Source organism: Vipera ursinii (genome assembly GCF_947247035.1).
Source record: "Vipera ursinii genome assembly, chromosome: 2".
Taxonomy (NCBI): domain Eukaryota; kingdom Metazoa; phylum Chordata; class Lepidosauria; order Squamata; family Viperidae; genus Vipera; species Vipera ursinii.
This window is the reverse complement of record NC_139513.1, coordinates 294,310,727-294,333,942: the sequence shown is the minus strand read 5'-3', so window position 1 is coordinate 294,333,942 and position 23,216 is coordinate 294,310,727. Positions and strand designations below refer to the sequence as shown.

Sequence of the window (23,216 nt, the reverse complement as noted above, 5' to 3'; positions counted from 1 at the left end):
CCACCAGTCACACAAGTGGATCTTTCCGTGCAAGCATCGTCTGTTCGTGCGAATGGAGCTGGTTTTCCATAGAAAGGTCTCTAGTACCTCATGATCCTCATAACAGGGGGAAAAATGCACATAGAATTAACTTCCTTTGGATTTAAGGATTTTTCTGCACTGAAAGCTGATGTCCACAGGCAAAGGCAAGACCGTTAAGGCAGTGTAAAAAAAATCTCAGTATATCATTCACATCTCCAGATTACTTTTTAGGTTAGCTTGCAAGACACAGAAAAACAAGGTCTTGGATTGTGCTTGCCTTTAAGTTGAAGGCATTTCGACAATTATCAGATAAGGAATCAATGAGTTCCATGGGCATTCAACCTGGGTTACAATTCATTGCTACATGGGCACTGTGTTAAAACTGAATTTTAGAAGAGAATAACCATGGATACTATAAGCCAACTTCCATCCCTTTATTTACCACCTCTCTTTATGATATACTTCTGTCTGAACAATTTCCTTTGGGTGTTCTGCTAGACATGCTCCGTTCATGTCTTTGAGTTTGTTATCGGGCAGATCCTCCGGCTTTGTGCAAAGTTTTAAGGCCCTGGAAATAAAGACATCCAAGTCAAACTGAGGGTCAGTTTTCTTGTCGACTTCCTTGGGTTCTTTGAGGAGACGTGGAGGAGGAGACGGCAAAGTCCGTTCCTGAATCTCCGGAAGAGCGTTGGGACATTCAAGCCCCGTCTGAGTGCTTGTGACCCACTGCGCGATCTCTAGAAAAAGGTTGGATGGTTCCGCCTCTAGGGTTATCTCCGCTGCGGGAGCAATAGATGCCCTTTTCCAGTGGGACAAGTCTAGGATCAGTTTGGGTTCGGAGTAATGGTGAATCTTGTTGTCTCGCCACAACAATTTGTCTAAGTAAGAAGGTGAGCCGACCTTATAATCACACGAGTGCCCAGAGTCTCCTTCAAATGTTCGGTCCATTGAAGAATGCGATTGCTCCAAAAATCTCTCTGAACTACTCTGCGAATATTTGCGTGGATCCACTTGAGCTTCCTCGGCAATAGATTCAGATCCTGCGCGGGGATCCCGTTGCACCTCATCCAAATCATGGTATTTTTCTTGTCGCCATTCCAAATCCGAGGATAAACTTACTTGATATCTGTATATTTGAAATAACTGCAGGCTTAGACACAAATTAAAAATTGCATATAAATTAGTAAAATATTCCCATCACCAGCTGGAGGGCTTCTTCTTTCATTTTACTTTTTTCCTGAAAGATTTTAAAGCTTTGCACCCCTTTGGCTGATGTTCCTACCCTAGACAATGACAGAAACTTGGAATAGTACCAAGGAATGACTCATCTCATTTAAGGATTATTTGCATTCTGTACTAAAATCAGTAAGATATACAGTTCCATATGAAAAGTACAAAAGCAGATGAGGGGCCCTTGGTGGCCTCTGAGCTTGGTTGTTTTCTTCAGTGATATTGGCTAGCTTGGGTAGTGAAACGTCTACAAGAAAATCAAGTTCAGAGAGTACCAAGGACCCCTCATTTCAACCCTGAGATTCTATCTGTTCCTGTTTTTTTCTACTCTACTCTATTCTACTCTAAAATTTTAAAAGTAAAGAAGAAAGCAAACTAAGTTTTCTAATGCATAGAATTCTGTTCTCAGACATTCTGTGTTCCTGCACAATTCACACTAGGGAATAAATGTACCTGTCCCAGTTGGACATCTGGCTGTGATTAGCTTCCATCAACAAAATGTCATCAATCTCATCCTCAATCCGGAAAGGGTGCTGGGAAACAGGCTCATCCTCAGGACAATAGTATGGCCTCATGAAAGGATGCTGAAGGCCCATCTCTGCTGTCAACCGGTCCATGGGGTTGAACGTCAGTATCTTTTCCAAAAAGTCAATAGCTGCAAGAGGCAGATATATAATCAAGCCAAGAGCACCCATACCTGGCAAGCCTTGTGAAACACCAGTAGTCCTCAACTTACAACCATTTGTTTGGTGAGTGTTCAAAGTTACAACAGGACTGAAAAAGGTGACTTGGGACTGGTTTTCACACTTACAACCATTGCAGCACCCTTATGGTCACATGACCAAAATTCAGGCCCTTGGCAGCTGGCATGTACTTATGACGATCGCAGTGTTCCCAGGTCATGTGGTCACCATTTGCAAAGTCAGTGAGGAAGCCAGGTTCACCTAACAAACCATGACATAACAATTGCAGGGATTCACTTAACAACTGTGGCAAGAAAGGTCATAAAATGAGATAAAACTCACTTAACAACTGTCTTGCCTAGCAACAGAAACTTTGGGTTCAATTATGGTCATTAGTCGAGGACTATCTGTATTTTATCTGCACAATACACAGAATCTCTCCTGCAATGGGAGAACAGATTGCCAGCCCTGCCAGGTAGACCAGACTAGGGAATCAGCGGCACTGGAAGGCTAAATTTACTTTTCTTGAGCTTGGCTGTAATAAGAGAAACCTGCAGGTCTGAGTGAGCTCCTCCTCCTGGATCTGCCTTTTGACCTTCCCAAATGTTATCTGGATATCCTCAACGTCAACAAATGTATTACTCCTTGTTCCCTTGGCAAGGGGATCTGAAGATCTCCCTCAAGATCCTTTTCCTTACTCTCTAAATCCATTAACTATGGACTATCTTTGTTCTTCATTCAGAAGCAGCTCCAATTATGTTAAATAGGACATCTGACTTTTGGACAGGTGGAAAATCCTGTGTTCTTTTAAAATTAAGAGTTACCGCTGAAGCTAAGGAAATAAGTGTTTGGACACTATGACGGCGAGCCCTGTCCTAAACTGGCTTTCCCCAAAATTAAGTTTTATTGTGTTCAGTGAAGTTTTCCCTCCCATAAGTGTCTTTGGGTTCTTACTAATAGTGCAACTGGGGAGCAAATGGCTCTGAAACTGGAGCTTCATGGTCTCAAGACACTCTCAGAAATCCTTAGGCTTCTATTTATTGGCTTTTATTTTGTACCAGCAAAACACAGTTAAGTTACTTAAATATTTTTAAAACATTAACTTGGAAAAGCAGACGGGGGGTGGGGGGGTGTAGCAAATTTCAGATATTTAATGTGGAACTATTTGTTATTGTTGAAGAACTGATCAAATGTCAAAAAACGGCCTTTGATTTCTGATTAATACAATTTCTTAAGATCGCAGGCAAAAATATATATTCCAGGGTTTGTTTGTTTTTTTAAAAAGAAGCTTTTTAAAGAATATTGGCTTTCATTTTTTGCATAAAGAAAAAGCTGGCACATATTTAGAATGACTGAAGAACCTTTCATACATTTTTTTTAAAATCTTTGCTGACATTCATTTCACACTGATGTTTGAGGTTACAATGTTCTCAAGGTGCTTTATAAAATAACCTTTGGAGCAATTAAAAAACTCAGAAACAAATGTTTAAGCCTGTTTAATAACTTCATTCTAATGGCAGAAAGTGAAGAAGAACTAAAGAGCCTCTTGTTGCGGGTGAAGAAGGAGAGTGCAAAACTTGGGTTGAAACTTCACATTAAGAAAACCAAGATCATGGCATCTGGCCCTCTCAATTCCTGGCAAATAGATGGGGAAGAAATGGAGGTAGTGACAGATTTTATTTTCCTGGGCTCCAAGATCACTGCAGATGGGGACTGTAGCCAAGAAATTAAAAGACGCTTGCTCCTGAGGAGGAAAGCCATGGCAAATCTAGACAGCACACTAAAAAACAGAGACATCACCCTGGCAACAAAAGTGCGTATAGTCAAGGCTATGGTCTTCCCAGTTGCAATGTATGGCAGTGAAAGTTGGACCATAAGAAAGGCTGAGTGCCAAAGAATTGAGGCCTTTGAACTATGGTGCTGGAGAAGACTCCTGCGAGTCCCTCGGACTGCAAGGCCATCAAACCGGTCAGTCCTAGAGGAGATCAACCCTGACTGCTCTTTAGAAGGCCAGATCCTGAAGCTAAAACTCAAATACTTTGGCCACCTAATGAGAAGGAAGGACTCACTGGAGAAGAGCCTAATGCTGGAAAAGATCGAGGGCAATAGAAGAAGGGGACGACAGAGAATGAGGTGGCTGGATGGAGTCACTGAAGCAGTAGGTGTGAACTTAAATGGACTCCAGAAGATGGTAGAGGACAGGAAGGCCTGGAGGAATGTTGTCCATAGGGTCGCGATGGGTCGGACACGACTTCGCAGCTAACAACAACAACAAATAACTTCATGGATGTCTCCTTGAGATCACCAGAAACTGAGCTCAACTCGGAGAAGGAAAGTTTGTGTGTGTGTGTGTTTGTGTGCATACACACACACACTCATAGGATTTCCCATTAAAAGGTGGGCCGTACATTCATAACAGTTGCAATGTCCTGGAGTCAGGTGATCATCACCTTTGGCGACCTTTCGACAAGAAAAGTCAGTGGAGAAGCCAAATTCACTTAACAATTGTGGCAAAAAGCCATAAAATGGGGCAAAATTCACTTAATAGTGGCTTCCTTAGCCACAGAAATTTTGGGCTCATTTATGGTTGTAAGTCGAGGACCACCTGTACTAGTTCTCTGTACTATATATGTCCTCTTTTACATCAATTTTCCCAATGATCTTCCTATCTTTCTCTGATCTTTCTTCCTTTTTTTATTAAAACAAGTTTTATTGGTTTTTCAGTTAAAACCTACATATTTAGAAAGCATCATGGTGACTGGGTAATCAGAGATTCAGTAACAGAGTTTTCAGTACATAATTCAGGTTACATTATCAAAACATCCTTCTCAATTTCCCTTAACATTTCATACAACCAGTTTAAAGTAATAAATTTCTAGAAATAGCATGGTCAGTTAAAAAAATGTCAATTCAATTTCATTGAGATATAGCTATGTTCTGCTATTAAATTTTATCTAATTTTGATTTTAATTATATTATTCAAATTTAGCCTTTAACATCCCAAATAATATTCACAACCCAAATTTCCCTTATTTCATTATATAGCATCTAACATATACCCAGTGCCTGAGTAGCTATGTTCTACCTAATAAACATTGTCTGTTCCACATCCTAATACATCACACCTTACTGACAGGACCACAGCCTATGTTTATCAATCTACAACTATTTATACACAACCAGATTCTGTTTTAAATTTTAGCTAATTCTTAATTCTTAAATAGAATAAACAAACATCTTTTAACATCAAACGTGGGATCTATAAACCAAATTTCCATTACGTCAGTGCACAAATTATAATGTCTAAAATAAGCCTAATAGATACATAAACACATTCTAGACTTCCGGTTTGCCAACAGCTGACAATGAACGTCTGGAGGACAGCTCCCATCTTCCACGTCCAGATTCGCATCGTTGGGGGGGGGTCCTAAAAGGACCGAAGCGTCGTCCTGGAGGGGTGTCCAGACAGAAGGGGCTTTTGCAGAAATGTGGGGGAGCAGCAACCCCCCGTTAGTGGCTGCATTCCTTTTGTACCGGCGGACGAAAGACTAACCATAGGACTATGGCCAGTTACTAGGCTGCAGACAGCCAAAGTCAAACTTACCATCAGGCAACATTAAAGCAGCGTGGAAGAGACAGGGGTAAGATTCCTCTCTTATACCTTAATCATCTTCTTTTCACCTAATTAAGCTGTTAAGTACTTTCCCCCCTGTGGAGAGGGAGGGGGAAATTTAACCCTCCCTTCAAAAGGCGGCAAACAAGCCCACGGGTACTTTTAAAAAAAACATTAAAGAAAGAAATACTAAAAGAAAAGAATTTACAAAGTACTTGGGGGACACCCAGTGGCTAAACCTGAAATTGCAATCTGACTTTCCCTTTGAAAAAAACAAGAAAATATTTAAGAAAAACAAGATAAGAGTAACCTTGAACACCAGATGTGAATTTTCACGATGGAAGAGTTTCAAAAACAAATTCAGGCTTTGTGGGAAATATCTTACCAAACTTATCAGTTCCTTTCTACAGCTGGCGATGAAATAAGAGCTTTTGGGAAAGAATTAGAAAGCATCTCGATGAAACAAACTCAAATTCAAACTGTGACTACAATTAATATTTTATTGGGACAGAACTTAACAGAAGAAATACAATAATCAAATACATTGGCAGAAGAATTAAATATTCAACAAATACAGGTTTTTGAAGATTGTAATGGAGAAAATATGGAAGTCTTATCCAATTTTGTAATTAGTGCTTAGCTATCCAGGCTTTCAGGAAACCGTCTTTGTTGATCTTCCACGTCCTCTATGTTAGCATCACTATCTTGCACATAGTATACTTCTAAAGTTATACGCTCTTTTGATGGAGTCAATTGCTGTTGGTCCTTAAGGTTATTTGCCATAGTGATAGTTCCTTGTATGTTTAGAGTTGTCTTTGGATAGAGTCAAAATTTTTTATATTAGTTTTTTCAATATTTTGTTGTATCTTGTGTTCCTCTGTCTCAGTCTCTGTCTCAGTAGTAATTTGTTCCAGTTTTGTTATATTCTGAGTTGTAAATTCTTTAGTTGAAGTCTGGGTTACAACTTGTAAATTGGAGTTGGCACCTAAATTTTCTAGCCTGGAGATAAACATCTCAGAAACTTTATGGATTGTTTCTAATTTGAGCTTATATATATATGAGGCTGATCAGTCTCCATTTTGAAGTAGTGGTAAATAGTCCTTATGGAGGCTAATTTTTAAACAAAAATCAGTAAATGTTCACCTCCACAAGCCTTGAGTTCACATCCAGCTGTTTCAGGTTTTTATCTTTAGCTGCTAATGTCAAGGGCAGTTCCAAAATAAACAGGTTTATTTGCCAAAAAGGCCACAAGATGTCCCCAGCATACTTAAAATCTTTTTCAGACAGAGTAAATTTATCAGTTTTGAGTACTTTTAAGTAATTTTTAAGTAGTTCTTTTCTCTGTTTTCTCCCTTTTTTTAATCAAATAGACAGAATAGCCAGTTTCTGTAAGGATAGGAGTTTTGGGTCGCCAAAACTAGAAAGGAAGTAAGTCAAATTAAATAGTATTATTCTGGTCAAGGTATTCTTTTTTCTCCCGGTGTGATCAAAGGCCGCCCTTATGGAGGGTGGGGGGAAAAAAGCTCCCTTACCTTTTTCCTCGCTGGGGGAAGCAAATTCAAGGAGATTTTAGCAGGAAAAAGTAGACAAGGAAGAAGGCAATTCTCACCCAGTTTTCAAGTGCTTTTAAGTGCTTTGTTGTAATTTTGGCTTTGGCAGGAAACAGCTGAAACGATGGGCCATGGGAGTGGTTGATCCTTTCTTTGTTGGTTCGGAGAGTTGCTCCAAGACGATGGGAGGGCCGCCGCCCTTTTACCGCTGACTGGGGAGACCTCTCCCCCGCTCGTCACCCCTCCAGGTTGACTTTTGACCCCTTTAAAGGGGACCCCCAATGAAGAAATCCAGGGGAGCATTCCCTCATGCATCTGGCCATGCCGAAAACCGGAACCGGAAGCCCCTTTCTCTGATCTTTCTATCAGCGTTACTGTACGATCAAGTCTACAGCTCTAAATATTTCTCAAAATAGCTGTGGCTAATAATAATAATAATAATAATAATAATAATAATAATAATAATAATAATAATAATAATTTGTTGGAAGGGACCTTGGAGGTCATCTAGTCCTACCATTTCAGACAAATGGCTATCCAGTTTCTTCTTAAAAACTTCCAGTGTTGGAGCATTAACCACTTCTGGAGGCTGGTTGTTCCACTGGTTAACTGCTTTGACTGTCAGGAAGCTTCTCCTTAGTTCTAGGTTGCTTCTCTCCTTGACTAGTTTCCATCCGTTGCTTTTTGTCCTGCCTTCAGGCGCTTTGGAGAATAGCTTGACTCCCTCTTCTTTGTGGCGGCCCCTGAGATATTGGAACACTGCTATCATGTCACCCCTTGCCCTTCTCTTCATAGCTATGCTGACTCAGGAATTCTGGGAGTTGAAGTTCACGAGTCATAAAAGAGCCAAGGTTGCCTACCCCTGCCCTATACTATACCTGTGCATTTGGTTTTTCCTGCCTAAATGTAGAACCTTACTTTTTTCACCACTGGGTTTCATTTTGCTAGATAGCACCCAGTGTTCAAGTCTGTCCAGATTCTCCTGTATCTTAAGCCTATCTTCTGGAGTATTGGCTATTCCTGCCAGCTTGGTGTCATCTGCAAATTTGATGAGTTCCCCATATATCCCCTCGTCCAAATCGTTGATGAAGATGTTTAAGAGCACTGGGCCCAGAACAGAGAGCTGGGGTACCCCACTACACACTTCCTTCCATGTAGATGCGGTTCCATTGAGGACCTCATGCTGAGTATGGCCGGTCAGCCAGCTACGAACCCATCTGGTGGTAATGCTATCTAACCCACATTTTTCTATCTTATCAAGTAGTAGTTTGTGATCTACTTTATCAAATGCCTTACTGAAGTCCAAGTAAATTATATCCACAGCATTCCTCTGGTCCACTAATTTTGTCACTTGGTCAAAGAATGCAAAAAGATTTGTCTGGCATGATCTGTTTTTGATAAACCCATGTTGGCTTTTAGTGATGACTTTGTTTGCATCAAGGTGTTCGTTGGTTTGTTGTTTGATTATCTTTTCCAGAATCTTCCCAGGTATTGAGGTCAGGCTGATAGGTCTGTAGTTTCCTGGATCTATTTTTTTCCCTTTTTTGAAGATGGGAACTACATCAGCTCTTTTCCAGTCCTCTGGTAGTTCCCCAGTGCTCCAGGATCTTTGAAAAATATAGTTCAGTGGTTCTGAGATCACATCTGCCAGTTCCTTGAGAACCTTGGGGTATAATCCATTTGGTCCTGGTGATATGAACTTGTCTAGGCTGGACAGGTGCTCACTTACCATTTTCTTGCCTATCTTAACTTGCGTTTCTATTCTGTTTTTTATGGCAGTTTTTGATAGGAGTGTTGGAGTGTTCTTTCCCTTTGTGTAAAGACAAATACAAAACATGAGTTAAATAGTTCTGCTTTCTCCCTGTTGCTTATCACCTTCTTGCCATTTTCCCCCCACTAATTGACCAATCATTTCTTTCACTTTTTTCTTTTTTACGCTGAAAGAAGCTTTTTTTGTTATTTTGGGGAAATGAATGTAGAATTATGGAGTCTCACTGAAAGCGAGTTTATGGACCCCAGAATGGATAAGGATATTTAATCACCCCATCCCAGTGACGCCCACCAAATCCCAAGGCCACTTTACCTTTGCTGTTGACTTCAGGAAGAAGCTTCCGTAAGGGCTTTTTCACCTCCCAGGTGCTATTGATGAAAGTTGGCATCACTTTGAGAAGTTCTTCCTTGTCCTCTTCATGGAAAACAGGAATTGTTTCTAAAATGAGCTGCATCTGCTCCAACTCATGGCTTCCTAAACAAACAAGACAAAGAGGTAGTTCCCATCATGGGAATGACCGCCACAGATCAATAGCAATAGCAATAGCGCTTAGACTTATATACCGCTTCATGGTGCTTTGCAGCCCTCTCTAAGTGGTTTACAGAGTCAGCCTATTGTCCCCAACTGTCTGGGTCCTCATTTTACCCACCTCGGAAGGATGGAAGGCTGAGTCAACCTTGAGCCGGTCAGGATCGAACTGCCAAACTGCTGGCAGCCGGCAGTCAGCAGAAGTAGCCTGCAGTATTGCGTGCTAACCACTGTGCCACCAGGGCTCAAACACAGAAGACCTTATCCTTTCAGAAATATGGAGCTATTTATAATGCAGCCATCGAGCAAAGAGAAGGTTTGCATCTGAGTTGACTCTATTGTGCAAAGCATCTATCTATCTATCTATCTATCTATCTATCTATCTATCTATCTATCTATCTATCTATCTATCTATCTATCTCCCATCTCATGTCAAACAACTCTGGGCAGCTTAATGTCTATGGAGATTCTCAGTTATCCAGGTCATAGTTATCCCAAAGGTGCTTTTTCACAAGGCAACTGGACTTTGCTTTTCTTTGAAGATGTTTCACTTCTCATCCATGAAGCTTTTTCAGCTCTGAAGAAAGTCCAGTTGCCTTGTGAAAAGGCACCTTTGGGATCTGGGCAGCTTACGACATAAAAACACTGAAAAACATTAAAATCATTCACTAAAAAATAACAGATAACAACATTAGCAGATACAATCATGGCGACAAGATGACAAAGAAGGGGGCTGGACACACGGCGGGGTGGGGGTGGAAATGGCGCTGAACATTAATTTAATTTTAATTTAATTTAATTTAATAATATTTGTATACCGCCCTTCTCCCTGAGGACTCAGGGCGGTTCACAGGGCAGAATAAAATACTAAATACAAACATTAAAAAGAGATTAAATGATTGCCCAAGTTAAAACAATTGGAATAGAATTCTAAAACACCAAGTTAAAATTAAGACACCAAAAATAAAAACCCCCACCAATCCCCATCAGACTAGGCCGGCTTGAACAAACAGAAACGTCTTGAGATCGCGACAAAAGGAGCGAAGATCGGGCGCCATCCGGAGCTCTACCGGTAGCTGATTCCACAGCTCCGGGGCGCCCACAGAGAAGGATCTCCCCCTGGGGGCCACCAATCGACATTCTCTGATCGGTGGCACCCTGAGGAGGCCCTCTCTGTGGGAACGCACAGGGCGCAGGGAGCTTGATGCCGGCAGCAGATGTTCCCTAAGGTACTCCGGCCCCATGCCATAGAGGGCTTTAAACACCGTTACCAGTACCTTGAATCTCACCCGGAAGACAACTGGCAACCAATGCAGCTCACGGAGCAGAGGTGTAACGTGGGAGTATCGGGAGACTCCCAACACAACTCTCGCGGCTGCATTCTGTACCAGTTGGAGCTTCCGGGTGGTCCTCAAGGGCAGCCCCATGTAGAGAGCGTTGCAGTAGTCCAGACGAGAGGACACGAGCGCATGAGTGACCGTGCACAAATCATCCCGGCTAAGATAGGGCCGCAACTGGCGCACCAGGCGAACCTGGGCGAAGGCCCCCCTAGTCACAGCTCCTATATGGTCTTCCAAGGTGAGCCGTGAATCTAGGAGGACTCCCAAGTTGCGAGCCCTATCTACGGGGGGTAATAGTTCACCCCCCATAGCCAGAGGTGGAATGTCCGAATAAACCCGGGATGAAGGTATGCAAAGCCACTCAGTCTTGTCGGGGTTGAGTTGAAGTCTGTTCCTCCCCATCCAGACCCGAACCGCCTCCAGGCAACGGGACATCACATTGAGGGCATCACTGGGGTGGTTTGGGGTCGAAAGGAAAAGTTGGGTATCATCAGCGTACTGATGATACCCAACTCCAAAGCCACGAATGATCTCACCCAGCGGTTTCATGTAGATGTTGAACAGGAGAGGCGAGAGGACCGACCCCTGAGGAACTCCACAAATGAGAGACCTCGCGGTCGACCTCTGCCCCCCTGCCAACACCGACTGCGAACGTCCCTGGAGATAGGAGGAGAACCACTGTAAGACTGTGCCTCCCACTCCCAGTCCCCTGAGACGCCGCAGCAAGATACCATGGTCGATGGTATCGAAAGCCGCCGAGAGGTCTAATAGGACTAGAACAGAGGAATATCCCCTGTCCCGAGCCCTCCAGAGATCATTCACCAGCGCGACCAATGCCGTCTCCGTGCTGTGCCCGGGCCTGAAACCTGATTGGTACGGGTCCAGATAATCCGCTTCATCCAGGACCAGAGGGAGCTGATGCGCCACCACACTCTCAACAACCTTCGCAAGAAAGCGAAGGTTGGAGACAGGACGAAAGTTGTTCAACACAGCTGGGTCCAAGGCAGGCTTCTTGAGGAGAGGCCTCACCACCGCCTCTTTCAAGACGGCGGGGAACCTACCCTCACTCAGAGAAGCCGATATAACTGCCTGGAACCAGCTGCGTGTCCTCTCCCGGGCTGCATAGACCAGCCAGGAAGGGCACGGGTCCAATAAACATGTGGTGGTGCTCAGCCTCCCCATGATCCTGTCCACTTCCTCCGGAGTCACAGAATCAAACTCCTCCCAGGTGATATCGACAAGACCGCCCGTGTCCTGATCGTCAGACTCTGCCCAGTCAGAGTCCAGACCGGTCCGAATCCGAGCGATTTTGTCCGACAGATGTTGGTTAAACTCCTCGGCATGACCCTGCAAGGGATCCTCCCTCACCTCCTGATTTAGGAGGGAGCGAGTCACCCTAAACAGGGCGGCCGGGCGATTATCTGCGGACGCGATAAGTGTGGCGAAGTGGTTAGACCTCGCCTCCCTTATCGCAGCGAGATAAGACCTAATGTAGGCTCTTAGTCGCAATCGGTCGTATTCGGATCGGCTGGACCTCCAACCGCTCTCTAGGCCCCGTCTCCGACGCTTCATCTCCCGGAGCTCCGCAGAGAACCATGGAGCTCGACGGGATCTGCACCAGGTCAGGGGCCGCAGGGGTACAACCCGGTCAAGAGCCTCAGTGGCCGTCCTTTCCCAGGCTTCCACTAAGGCATCTGCCGAGCTGTGAGCAAGGGAGTCAGGTGGGGACCCCAGCGCTGCCTGGAACCTCTGGGGATCCATTAAGCGTCTGGGGTGGTACCATTTAATTGGTTCCAAACACCCACGGCGGGGGGTGGCAAAACGGAAGACCAGCCGCAGGAGATGATGATCGGTCCATGACAGGGGCATAATAATTGGAGAGCCCCCACCAAGATCATCTAACCACCGTCCAGATAAGAAAACTAGGTCAAGGGTGTGGCCTCCCTCATGAGTCGGTCCCGAAATTACTTGCGTCAGGTCCATGGCCGTCATGGAAGCCATGAACTCCCGAGCCAACTCAGATGATCCTCCCAGCGATAATAGATTGAAGTCCCCCAAAACTATAAGTTTCGGGAACTCAACCACCAGCCCAGAGAGGACATCGAGCAGCTCAGGCAGGGCTGCTGCTGCGTGACTAGGTGAAAGGTACACCAGCAGCAAGCCCAACTGCACACCAGGGCCGCATCTCAGAAAGAGAGACTCACACCCGACTATCTGAGGAACAGTGGCCTCCCGCGGACATAAGGTCTCCCTCATAACAACAGCCACACCCCCACCCCTACCCTGAGCCCGAGGCCGGTGCAGCACCCGGAAACCTGGTGGGCAAAGGTCAACCAGAGGAATCCCGCCCTCTGGGCCCAACCAAGTCTCCGTGATGCAAGCCAGGTCCGCCTGCTCACCCTCGACCAGATCACGGACGAGAGGAGCCTTATTAGAGACAGACCTGGCGTTCAAATACACCAGCCGGAGCTCAGGGGGCTGCACACCCTCACTCCCGGGACCTTGGGGTAGAGCCAGAGGGTCGGAGTGCCCCACCGCTTGTAAGCAGCGGAGAGGCCTTCCCTGAGATCGATACGGCCCTCTGCTCCTACATCTGCTGCCATTCCCTGATGTCGTGGGAATAGGTAGCCCCACGACCAGCCCTGGAGCCCCGAAGGTGACCGACCCCCGCTCCTCCCCCCTGCGATCTACATCGGCACTAGCCAGAACAGCGGTTGTTGGATAGCCCCCCTTGTCCAAACAACCAAAAGAACCCTCCCGCCTCCCTAACCCCCTAAAAAATTTTGACAGAAAAATAATCAGGGGCCTCTTATTAGGTCTACGTCGAAGGCCCCTACCCGTGCCCAGCCAACTCTCAGGGTCCCAATAAATGGGCCCTTCCTTGAGGTTATAATCGGCTGGCAAGGCGGGTCGCACCCAGGAGGGGGGAGCACCCCTGAGGGCGAGCAAGTCCGTGGAAGAATATTTAAAGGAAGGCATAAATAGCAGTCCGGGTAGTAGGCAGTCCATAGATAATAGTCCGTGAGGAGGATCTATTCAGAGGGGGGTGTCCCAGGCCTCCGACCAGCCGCTGCCACTCAGCTGGATAAACCCCCTGGGCAGGCCTACCACCGTCCTCTCACGACGGCCACAGAACCAGTTCTCAGGGGGATGGAAGTCTGGAGCAACCACACTGGGTATAGCATGCCATTAATCAGTCGTCCACCTCCAGTATGAAGCTCCCCCACTGGATGGCCAAGCCATCTGTCGGAACCAGGTCCCGACTCTCTTTCGAAACGTCAGGAGGACGGGAGCCAATCTCACCGCCAAGGATAAGATGTCACAGAGGGAAGGAGCCACGGCAGAGGAGGCTGTTCCCCTGGATTCCGACAGCCGGAATTCCTCAGCCGAGGGGATCTGCAGCGCACCGCCTCCGCTGGCACGGGCGGGGCAGGACGGGATGCCCTTTCCTGGCCTGCTTTAGCTACTGCGGGATACCCAAACTGAAATGGGATACACCGTCCCCAAAAGTTTTGGATGGAGGCAGCAGAACTCCTTCAATCATTGCTACCAAATTTCTCATGTGACACAATGGCAAAACTACTTAACACCTGGGACGTACAGTCAGACCTTACAACTGCAACTGGTAACAGGATTTCCATTGCAAAGCGAAGCAGTTGCTAAATGAATCGCTAAGCAAATTCAGCTTCCCCGTTGACACTGCTTTTTGGAAGCTGCCTGAGAAAGCTACAAATGGCCATCCCATCCACCCGGGACGCAGCAACCACTGTGGATGCCTGCCTGAATTTTGATCATGAGACCATGGAGATGCTGCAACAATCATGGTTGTGAGGACCAGTAGTAAGTCACTTTTTCCAGTGCCCTTGTAATTTCAAAGGGCTGCTAAACGAATGGTTGTAAGTCGCGGACTAATTATAGCAAAACTTATTTAATTTTTGTTTTTGTCCTGGCACCAATCACTTTTCCATTCTAGCTCCTCCTCCTTTTTGGAACATCCAATGCAGCCCATTCCCCCCCCCCAAAAGAGAAATGCCATGCTGGTCTTCTCATGGTAATGGGTCCTTCTCACATTATATTCTCCAAAGGGAAATACTTGGAACTAAACATATATATGTATCGTAGCATAATAATGTTGCAGTCACATGTGTTTAGTTGCTTCCAATACGCCAAGTCAGGGCTCTCCAAACTTGGCAACTTTAAGAGTTGTGGACTTCAACTCCCAGAATTCACCAGCCAGCATGGCTGGATGAGAAACTCTGAGAATTGAAGTCCACAAGTCTTAAAGTTGCCAAGTTGGGAGACTCCTGCACCAAGTCAGAAATCTCACTTTCCATCTCCACCACTAGATGGAGAAAAGCAACCACACTTTCATGTGTGTATGATTAAAAAAGTCCATAAAAAGGAGAGTATTCTTTGAGTCAGCTGGGCTCCAGGTGACCATAGACATATCAATTTTTTTGGCAATAATACAAAAAGGATTTGCTATTCTCTTCTTCTGACTGTTTTTTTTAAAAAACCTTTTGTATGCAATTTACAGTGGATCTTCATGGTCTCCAAACTAGATGTGATCTTTCCAATCCTAGTTAGCCAGTTCAGAATAAAAGAATAACAGAGTTGGAAGGGCACTGGGGGGTGTGTGTCTTCAAATCCAAACCCTAATACCATTCCAGACAAACGGCTGTCCAATCTCTTCTTAAAAATCTCCCTTGTTGGACCACCCACAACTTCTGGAGGCAAGCCATTCCACTGGTTAATTGCTCTCACTGTCAGTTCCAGGTTGCTTCTCTCCTTGATGAGTTTCCATCCGTTGCTTCTTGTCCTGCCCTCAGGCGCTTTGGAGAATAGCTTGACTCCCTCTTCTTTGTGGGAGCCCCTGAGATACTGGAACGCCGCTATCATCTCCCCCCTTGTCCTTCTCTTCATTAAATTAGACATACCTAATTTAGCAACCGTTCTTCGTATGTTTTAGCCTCCAGTCCCCTAAAGTCATCTTTGTTGCTCTTCTATGCACCCTTTCCAGAGTCTCAACATCTTTTTTATATCACGGTGGCTAAAACCTTCTGAGACAACAGATCTGCTCAAACCTTTTGGTTGGTGGCCACACTGACTAAGAATTCTGGTAGATGAATCACACTGAAATGATACAGTAAATAATTTACTTTTGAGGACATTCCTATAAGAAATAACAAGAAACACAATGGAGATGGCAATCCTTCATATTCAAACAATGCAATGGGACAGCAGCAAACCCTAAGACCTTTACAAATGGACGTGGCTCTCACGCAACACACTCCATTCAGTTACTGCGTTAACTCATTTCCTAAATTCACTCCCTAGAAAGGGCTAGAATATATGCATTTTTGACAAAGCAAACTAAAACAAAAAAGAGTTTAAAAATCAATTTTAACAAGCTATTTTTAACCTGTGTGGTGTGGACATAACCCTGAAAAGGGCACGGACGGAGTCAGTTTCAACAACAAGTGAGCTAGCAGGAGAGAAGTGAAGAAAGAGGGAAGATTGACCTAAAGAAGTCTCTGGCATGTTTCTCTACTTCCAGAGTCTGAGCTTCAGCTATTCGGAGGGGAAGGTCGTCAGGAATAGACTTCAGAGAAATCAACCAGGCAAAGGAAGTTTTTGCAATTACAGACTCATATACTTTTTCAGTCTTGGCCAGGGTTTCCTCTTCTTGGCCACTTTAAGACACGTGGACTTCAATTCCCAGAATTCCCCAGCCAGCTGCTGGTTAGGGAATTCTGGGAGTTGAAATCCACAAACCTTAAAGTAGCCAAGAACGGGAAAGCCTGGTCTTGGTCATTTATCACGGGGAAAAAAATAAAAATAAAAATAGTAGCTGCAACTTTGTGGGTGAAACACCTCGGAGTTTTTTATCGGGTGAGGTGACTTGCAAATGAGGTTTCATAGTGAAATCTTGAAAGAAAAATAGCTGGGAGAAAAAGGTATGCAAAAGATAGAAAGTATCTTAATAACATTCTAATATTTGATGCTGCAGTTGGAAAATGAATATTTCTCCCAACAGAATTGGATATCAAAAAATAGCTTTTCGTTCCAAATTTAGCTATTGGTGCTCAAGGACAAAATGAAGCCAGGAGTACAATAATTGCACGTATCAATTAAGGAGCATTTTCTAAAATAAGTAAATGGCTGCAAGGGTTATTTGTGCTTCAGAAAGGATCGAAGGAATATTTTTAGCTATCACCAAGATGGATAAGAGAGTTACATAAATATCTTCCCTTGCACAATCTCTGTGCAAACTGCTTACAAAAAGAAAAGAAAAAAATAGTTGCTATTAATGCTGGAAAGGAAGATTATATTCTGCTCCATAAGGGCTAAAAAAACCAGGGAGGGGATTTATTGACAGAAAACCATTATAAGTCGTGAGTAAGGACAAAACTACGTATGTCCAGGAAGAAATTTAATGTCATTCCACATTTCTTATTTCTGAAACCATAGCTCGAGGCATTCAAATTAAACTGGGAGCAAACCACCCTTAAGAAGATTGTGTTTTTGCTTTGTTGCTGTTGAAATCTCATTAGCGTAGCTTAAATTATTAACAATCTCAAATCAAGGGCCATCACGCGGACCTGGGACATAAATACATAGGGATGCTGCAGTGGTTGCGAATGTGAAAAACCGGTCTCTTTTCAGTGCCATTTTAACCCTGAATAGTCACAAAACTCATGGTTATAAGTCAAGTGTTACCTGTATTAATTTTGTTCCTTGTTGCTCTATGTCTTTTGGAAGTGCAAAGTAGAGGGGAAAAGGAAGAAGTTAACAGGTCTGCAACTCACGGGTCCGGAGCCGCATGCGGCTCTTTCAGCCATCTCCTGCGGCTCCCGGTCCTCTGCCACGTGCAGTCCAAAAAAAAAAGTGGGACTAAAAAAGTTCAATCAATCAATTCAAATATGCAGGGTAGGTGCATATCTCGCCTTGGCTCCACTCTTCAGTCAAACCCTGTGCACACATTTTTTTGCAGCTCCCAGTTTATCCTTTTGTGAGGGAACCGGTTCCGAGTGGCTCTTTCACTGTTTCAGGTTGCTGACCCCAGGTCTAGGGGATGGGAAAAGTCATTCGCTGCAAGAATCCGTTACAAAAGGACCCCTTAATCTTGTCCCAAAGACGATTCTTCAAGAGGCCACTGGACTTTCTTGTTTTTTTTCTTTGAAGACATTTCACTTCTCATCCAAGAAGCTTCTTCAGCTCTGACTGGATGGAGGGGAACGGAAGGATTTATACTCCTTGCAGAGAGCTGGTCGTTTGCCTTCTATTTAGAGAGTCGTTGAGGCCGCCTGGAGGTTTATCTCTGTGTCCTCAGGGTCTCCTGAGTGGTGCAAAAGAGCTGAAGAAGCTCCTTGGATGAGAAGCGAAACATCTTCAAAGAAAAAAACAAGAAAGTCCAGTGGCCTCCTGAGAAAAAAGGGAAAAGCACAGAGAAGGGAGACGGGGCAGGAAACAGGGGCGGGGAGAGTTCTGAGCCCCCCCCCCTGTTTCCGTTCCCATCCCGCGTTCCTTCAAGCCCTTTCACACGATTAATTTTCTTGAGCCCAAAATTTCTGTTGCTAAGCGAGACAGTTGTGAAGTGAGTTTTGCCCCATTTTAAGACATTTTTGGCCACAGTTGTTAAGTGAATCACTGCAGTTATTAAATTAGAAACATGGTTGTTAAGTGAATCTGGCTTCCCCATTGACTTTGCTTGTTAGAAGGTCGCAAAGGGTGACCCCAGGATCCTGCAACCGTCCTAAATATGAGCCACTGGCCAAGCGTCTGAATTTTGATCACATGACTGTAAGCATGCTGCAACGGTTGTAAGTGTGAAAAATGGTCACAAGTCCCTTTTTCAGTGCCATTGTGACTTTGAATGGTCACTAAACAGAAGGCTGTAAATCAAGGACTGCCTGTATTCTTTCAGTTACTCGGCCTGAACCTGAGTTTGTTGCAGCTTGGGGAAAATCTCCGCGTCTCCAACCAACTCGATCCGAGGATCAGGCGCACCATCTAAATTATGGAAAGTGACTATCCAGCGCTACCAGTTCTTCCTGGGTGAGATTATTTAGAAGAACAGGACATGAAATCCATTATTAATTAACCTTATCATTTATTTAAAGAAGCTGAGTGCAGCTTTCCAAGGGGTTGAAATTTTGCAGGATTGCAAAATAAGCAACCGAGATTTTAGAATAATAACAAACACAGTGAAGAAGAACAAAAGTCACAGTTGGGCCAACTGCAAAATGAAGGGCTTTTTTATTTGTTAAGTAACAGCAGGGAATGCGCTCAAGTCCTGAATAAATATCCATGGTTTTTCCCCCCCAGCTGCTATCTAATATTTCTAGCAAGGGAGTAAACTTCTTTGTTTGGAAGAGGTTTATAAAATAGCAATAGCATTTAGACTTATATACTGCTCCATAGTTCTTTACAGCACTCTCCGAGCGTTTTACAGTCAGCCTCTTGTTCCCCCAACAATTTGGGTCCTCATTTTACTGACCTCGGAAGGACAGAAGGCTGAGTCAGGACTGAACTCCTGGCTGTGGGCAGAGTTTGCCTGCAATACTGCATTCTAACCACTGCGCCAGCAGGGCACTTAAAACCATCACTTTAGAAGATGATGTTGGTCTATTTATTTACAGTATTTAAGAAAATTTCCATGGCCACCCACTTTACACGTGGATTCTGGGTAGCTAACAAGGATTAACAAAACAAAATATTTGAAAACCTCCACAAACCGAGCACAGGGCACAACTGAACTAACCACAATGGAACAACAGAGGCCCGCTCACAACACAGACGCTCCCTCTCTTGGTCTCAACACCCTAACAAGCTCCGCCATGTTGCAGTCCAAGGGTGAGTAAGTCAGGCCTGATGAGCAATGCGCCCTCCTCTTGTTGTCATTAATCCCAGAGCTGAGAGAGTGTGTTATTTGGAAGGGCTATTAGAGCAGCTGTTAGAGGAAGCTCTCGGGGCAACCATCCAAGGGTGCGACACCAATCTGCAATGCTCCTCTTGGCTGCCCAGCAGGGATAATGAGGCTTCCAAAGTGGCACTGAGCAGATGGAAAATGAAGGCATCGTGATTGACAGAGTGGAAAACTAGGCAAGGTGATGTCTTATTGCCAGGACATGTCCTTGACTTTCTGGGTTTTGGGTCTGGCTGACAGACATACAAATATGAAGAGAGAATGGAATGGAACGGAACGGAACAGAACAGAACAGAACAGAATAGCTTTATTGGCCAGTTCTGATTGGACACACCACAAAGAATTTGTCTCTGGTTCATAAGCTCTCAGCGTACATACAAAGTAATATAAAAATAAGACATCAATAGGAGAAGGTGGTAGAAAAGATGAGATGGATAATAGCAACACAGCCATACTACATGGGTAAATATCCTCAGACATAAGACAGTACAGTGGGAATTAGGTGTTCAGCACAGAGATGGCACAAAGGAAAACCCACACAGGGATCCCACCCAAGGACTCCCTCCCTCCCTCCCTCCCTCCCTCCTTCCCTTCCCCACATTCTGCTCGTTGGTTGATATGAGATCAGAATTGAGGGGGAAGAAGTACAGTCCTCGACTTAACAACCATTCATTTAGCAACCGTCCAAAGTCACACTAGCGCGGAGAACACCGTTTCAGCACTATTCCTCACCCTTACAACCATTGAAACAATCCCAATTGAAATTGGTGTGCTTGGCAACCCACATGTGTTTACGATGGCTGCACCGTCCCAGGGTCACGTGGTCAACATCTGCAACCTTCCCGGCCAGCTTCTGACCGGTAAAAGTCGATCAGGGAAGACGGGCTGGCTCAAGGACCACAAAAGTATTGAGGTAAGGTGGGCAGTCTATAAACTTTATAAAGAAATAAGAGCAGCAATTCTGCAGTTGACTGTGGCAGAAAAGGTGGCAAAATTGGGTGCAACTCACTTAATAACTGCCCTGCTTTGCAATGGAAATTCTGGCCCCATTTGTGATTATAAGCCGAAGACATGTACAGGTAGCCCTGACTTACAACGGCTTGTTTTGTGACCGGTCAAAGTTACAACAACAATGAACAATATAATAATAATAATAATAATAATAATAATAATAATAATAATAATAATAATAATAATAATAATAAGAAGAAGAAGAAGAAGAAGAAGAAGAAGAAGAAGAAGAAGGAAGAAGGAAGAAGGAAGAAGGAAGAAGAAGAAGAAGAAGAAGAAGAAGAAGAAGAAGAAGAAGAAGAAGAAGAAGAAGAAGAAGAAGAAGAAGAAGAAGAGGAAGTTGGAAGGGACCTTGGAGGTCATCTAGTCCAACCCCCTGCTCAGGCAGGAAACCCTATACCATTTCAGGCAAATGGCTGTCCAGTCTCTTCTTAAAAACCTCCAGTGTTGGAGCATTCACCACCTCTGGAGGCAGGTTGTTCCACTGGTTAATTGTGATTTATGACTGGTTTTCACAGTTATGACCTTTGCAGCATCACCATGATCATATGATCAAAATTCAGACGCTCAGCAACTGGTTCGTGTTTGTGACGGTTGCTCTGTCCCAAGGCCCCCTTTTGTGATTTTGTCACAAGGAAAGACAGATTCACTTAACAACTGGGTTACTAATTTATCAAGTGCAGTGATTCACTTAACAATCGTGGCAAGAAAGGTCATAAAATGAGGCAAATGTCTCAACAACAGAAATTTTGGGCTGAGTTGCAGTTGTAAGTTGAGGACTACCTGTATTTCCCAGCTGATGAGGACCAGAAACCTATTTTTCCCCATAACCCAAATTGGATAACCAGATGTTTATCAGAATCTACAGACCACGCCCATTTTAGAGGTTTGTTTGTTTGTTTGTTTTATTTGATTTCTATACCGCCCTTCTCCCTAGGGACTCAGGGCGGTTCACAGGGCACATATAAATAACGGTACAAAAGTTAAAAAGAAATTAAATCAATGCCCAGTTAAAACAATAATACAATACTAAAAACACCAAATTTAAAACCCATAATCCCCCATCAGGCCAGACCAGCTAATTCGAATAAGTGGGTCTTCAACCCGCGACGGAAGGTTCGGAGGTCTGATGCCATCTGGAGCTCAACCGGCAGTTGGTTCCATAATGCCGGAGCGCCCACAGAGAAGGCCCTCCCCCTGGGGGCCACCAGTCGGCATTCCCTGACCGGAGGAACCCTGAGGAGGCCCTCTCTGTGGGCACGTACTGGGCGGAGGGAAGTTGACGCCGGCAGCAGGTGGTCCCTGAGGTAACCCGGACCCATGCCATGTAAGGACTTGAAGATCATAACCAAGACCTTGAACCTCACCCAGAAGACAACTGGTAGCCAATGCAGCTCGCGGAGCAAAGGTGTAACATGGGAGTACCGGGAAACTCCCAAGACAACTCTCGCGGCCGCATTCTGCACCAGTTGGAGCCTCCGAGTGGTCTTCAAGGGAAGCCCCATGTAGAGAGCATTACAGTAGTCAAGGCGAGAGGTCACGAGCGCATGAGTGACCGTACACAAGGCATCCCGGTCCAGATAGGGCCGCAACTGGCGCACCAGGCGAACCTGGGCGAAAGCCCCCCTAGTCACGGCCACTATATGATCTTCCAGGGTAAGCCGTGAATCTAGGAGGGCTCCCAAGTTGCGAGCCCTATCCACGGGGGGTAAGAGCTCACCCCCCATAGAAAGAGATGGAACATTTTGAATGTCCCAGGATGCCGGAATGTACAGCCACTCAGTCTTGTCAGGGTTGAGTTGAAGTCTGTTCCTCCCCATCCAGACCCGAACCGCCTCCAGGCAACGGGACATCACAGCGAGGGCATCACTGGGGTGGTTTGGGGTCGAAAAGAAAAGTTGGGTATCATCGGCATATTGATGATACCCAACTCCAAAACCACGAATGATCTCACCCAGCGGTTTCATATAGATGTTGAACAGGAGAGGCGAGAGAACCGACCCCTGAGGAACTCCACAAACGAGAGACCTAGGGGCCGATCTCTGCCCCCCTGCCAACACCGACTGTGAGCGTCCCAGGAGATAGGAGGAGAACCACTGAAGAACTGTGCCTCCCACTCCCAATCCCCTGAGACGCCGCAGCAAGATACCATGGTCGAAGGTATCGAAAGCCGCCGAGAGGTCTAATAGGACTAGGACAGAGGAACATCCCCTATCCCGAGCCCTCCAGAGATCATTCACCAGCGCGACTAATGCCGTCTCCGTGCTGTACCCGGGCCTGAAACCCGATTGGTAGGGGTCCAAATAATCCGCTTCATCCAGGACCAGAGGGAGCTGATGCGCCACCACACTCTCGACAACCTTCGCAAGAAAGCGAAGGTTGGAGACTGGACGAAAGTTGTTCAATACAGCTGGGTCCAAGGCAGGCTTCTTGAGGAGAGGTCTCACCACCGCCTCCTTCAAGACGGTGGGGAAATAACCCTCACTCAAGGAAGCAGATATAACCGCCTGGAGCCAGCCTCGTGTCCTCTCCCTAGCTGC

At 45.1% G+C, this 23,216-nt stretch overlaps 1 protein-coding gene across 1 annotated transcript in view; it reads right to left on the bottom strand.

The window, feature by feature from the left end:
• Positions 1 to 289: 289 nt before the first annotated feature.
• The window catches only part of MAPK4 (mitogen-activated protein kinase 4), a 34,146-nt gene continuing 11,219 nt past the window's right edge, over positions 290 to 23,216 (bottom strand). Inside the window, exons 4-6 of the mRNA XM_083352159.1 lie at positions 9,181 to 9,342; positions 1,705 to 1,906; positions 290 to 1,147 (exon numbers count right to left, since the gene is read on the bottom strand). Coding sequence (XP_083208285.1) covers positions 460 to 1,147; positions 1,705 to 1,906; positions 9,181 to 9,342 — 1,052 coding nt within the window. The 3' untranslated portion in view covers positions 290 to 459. The remainder of the gene's footprint in view (positions 1,148 to 1,704; positions 1,907 to 9,180; positions 9,343 to 23,216) is intronic.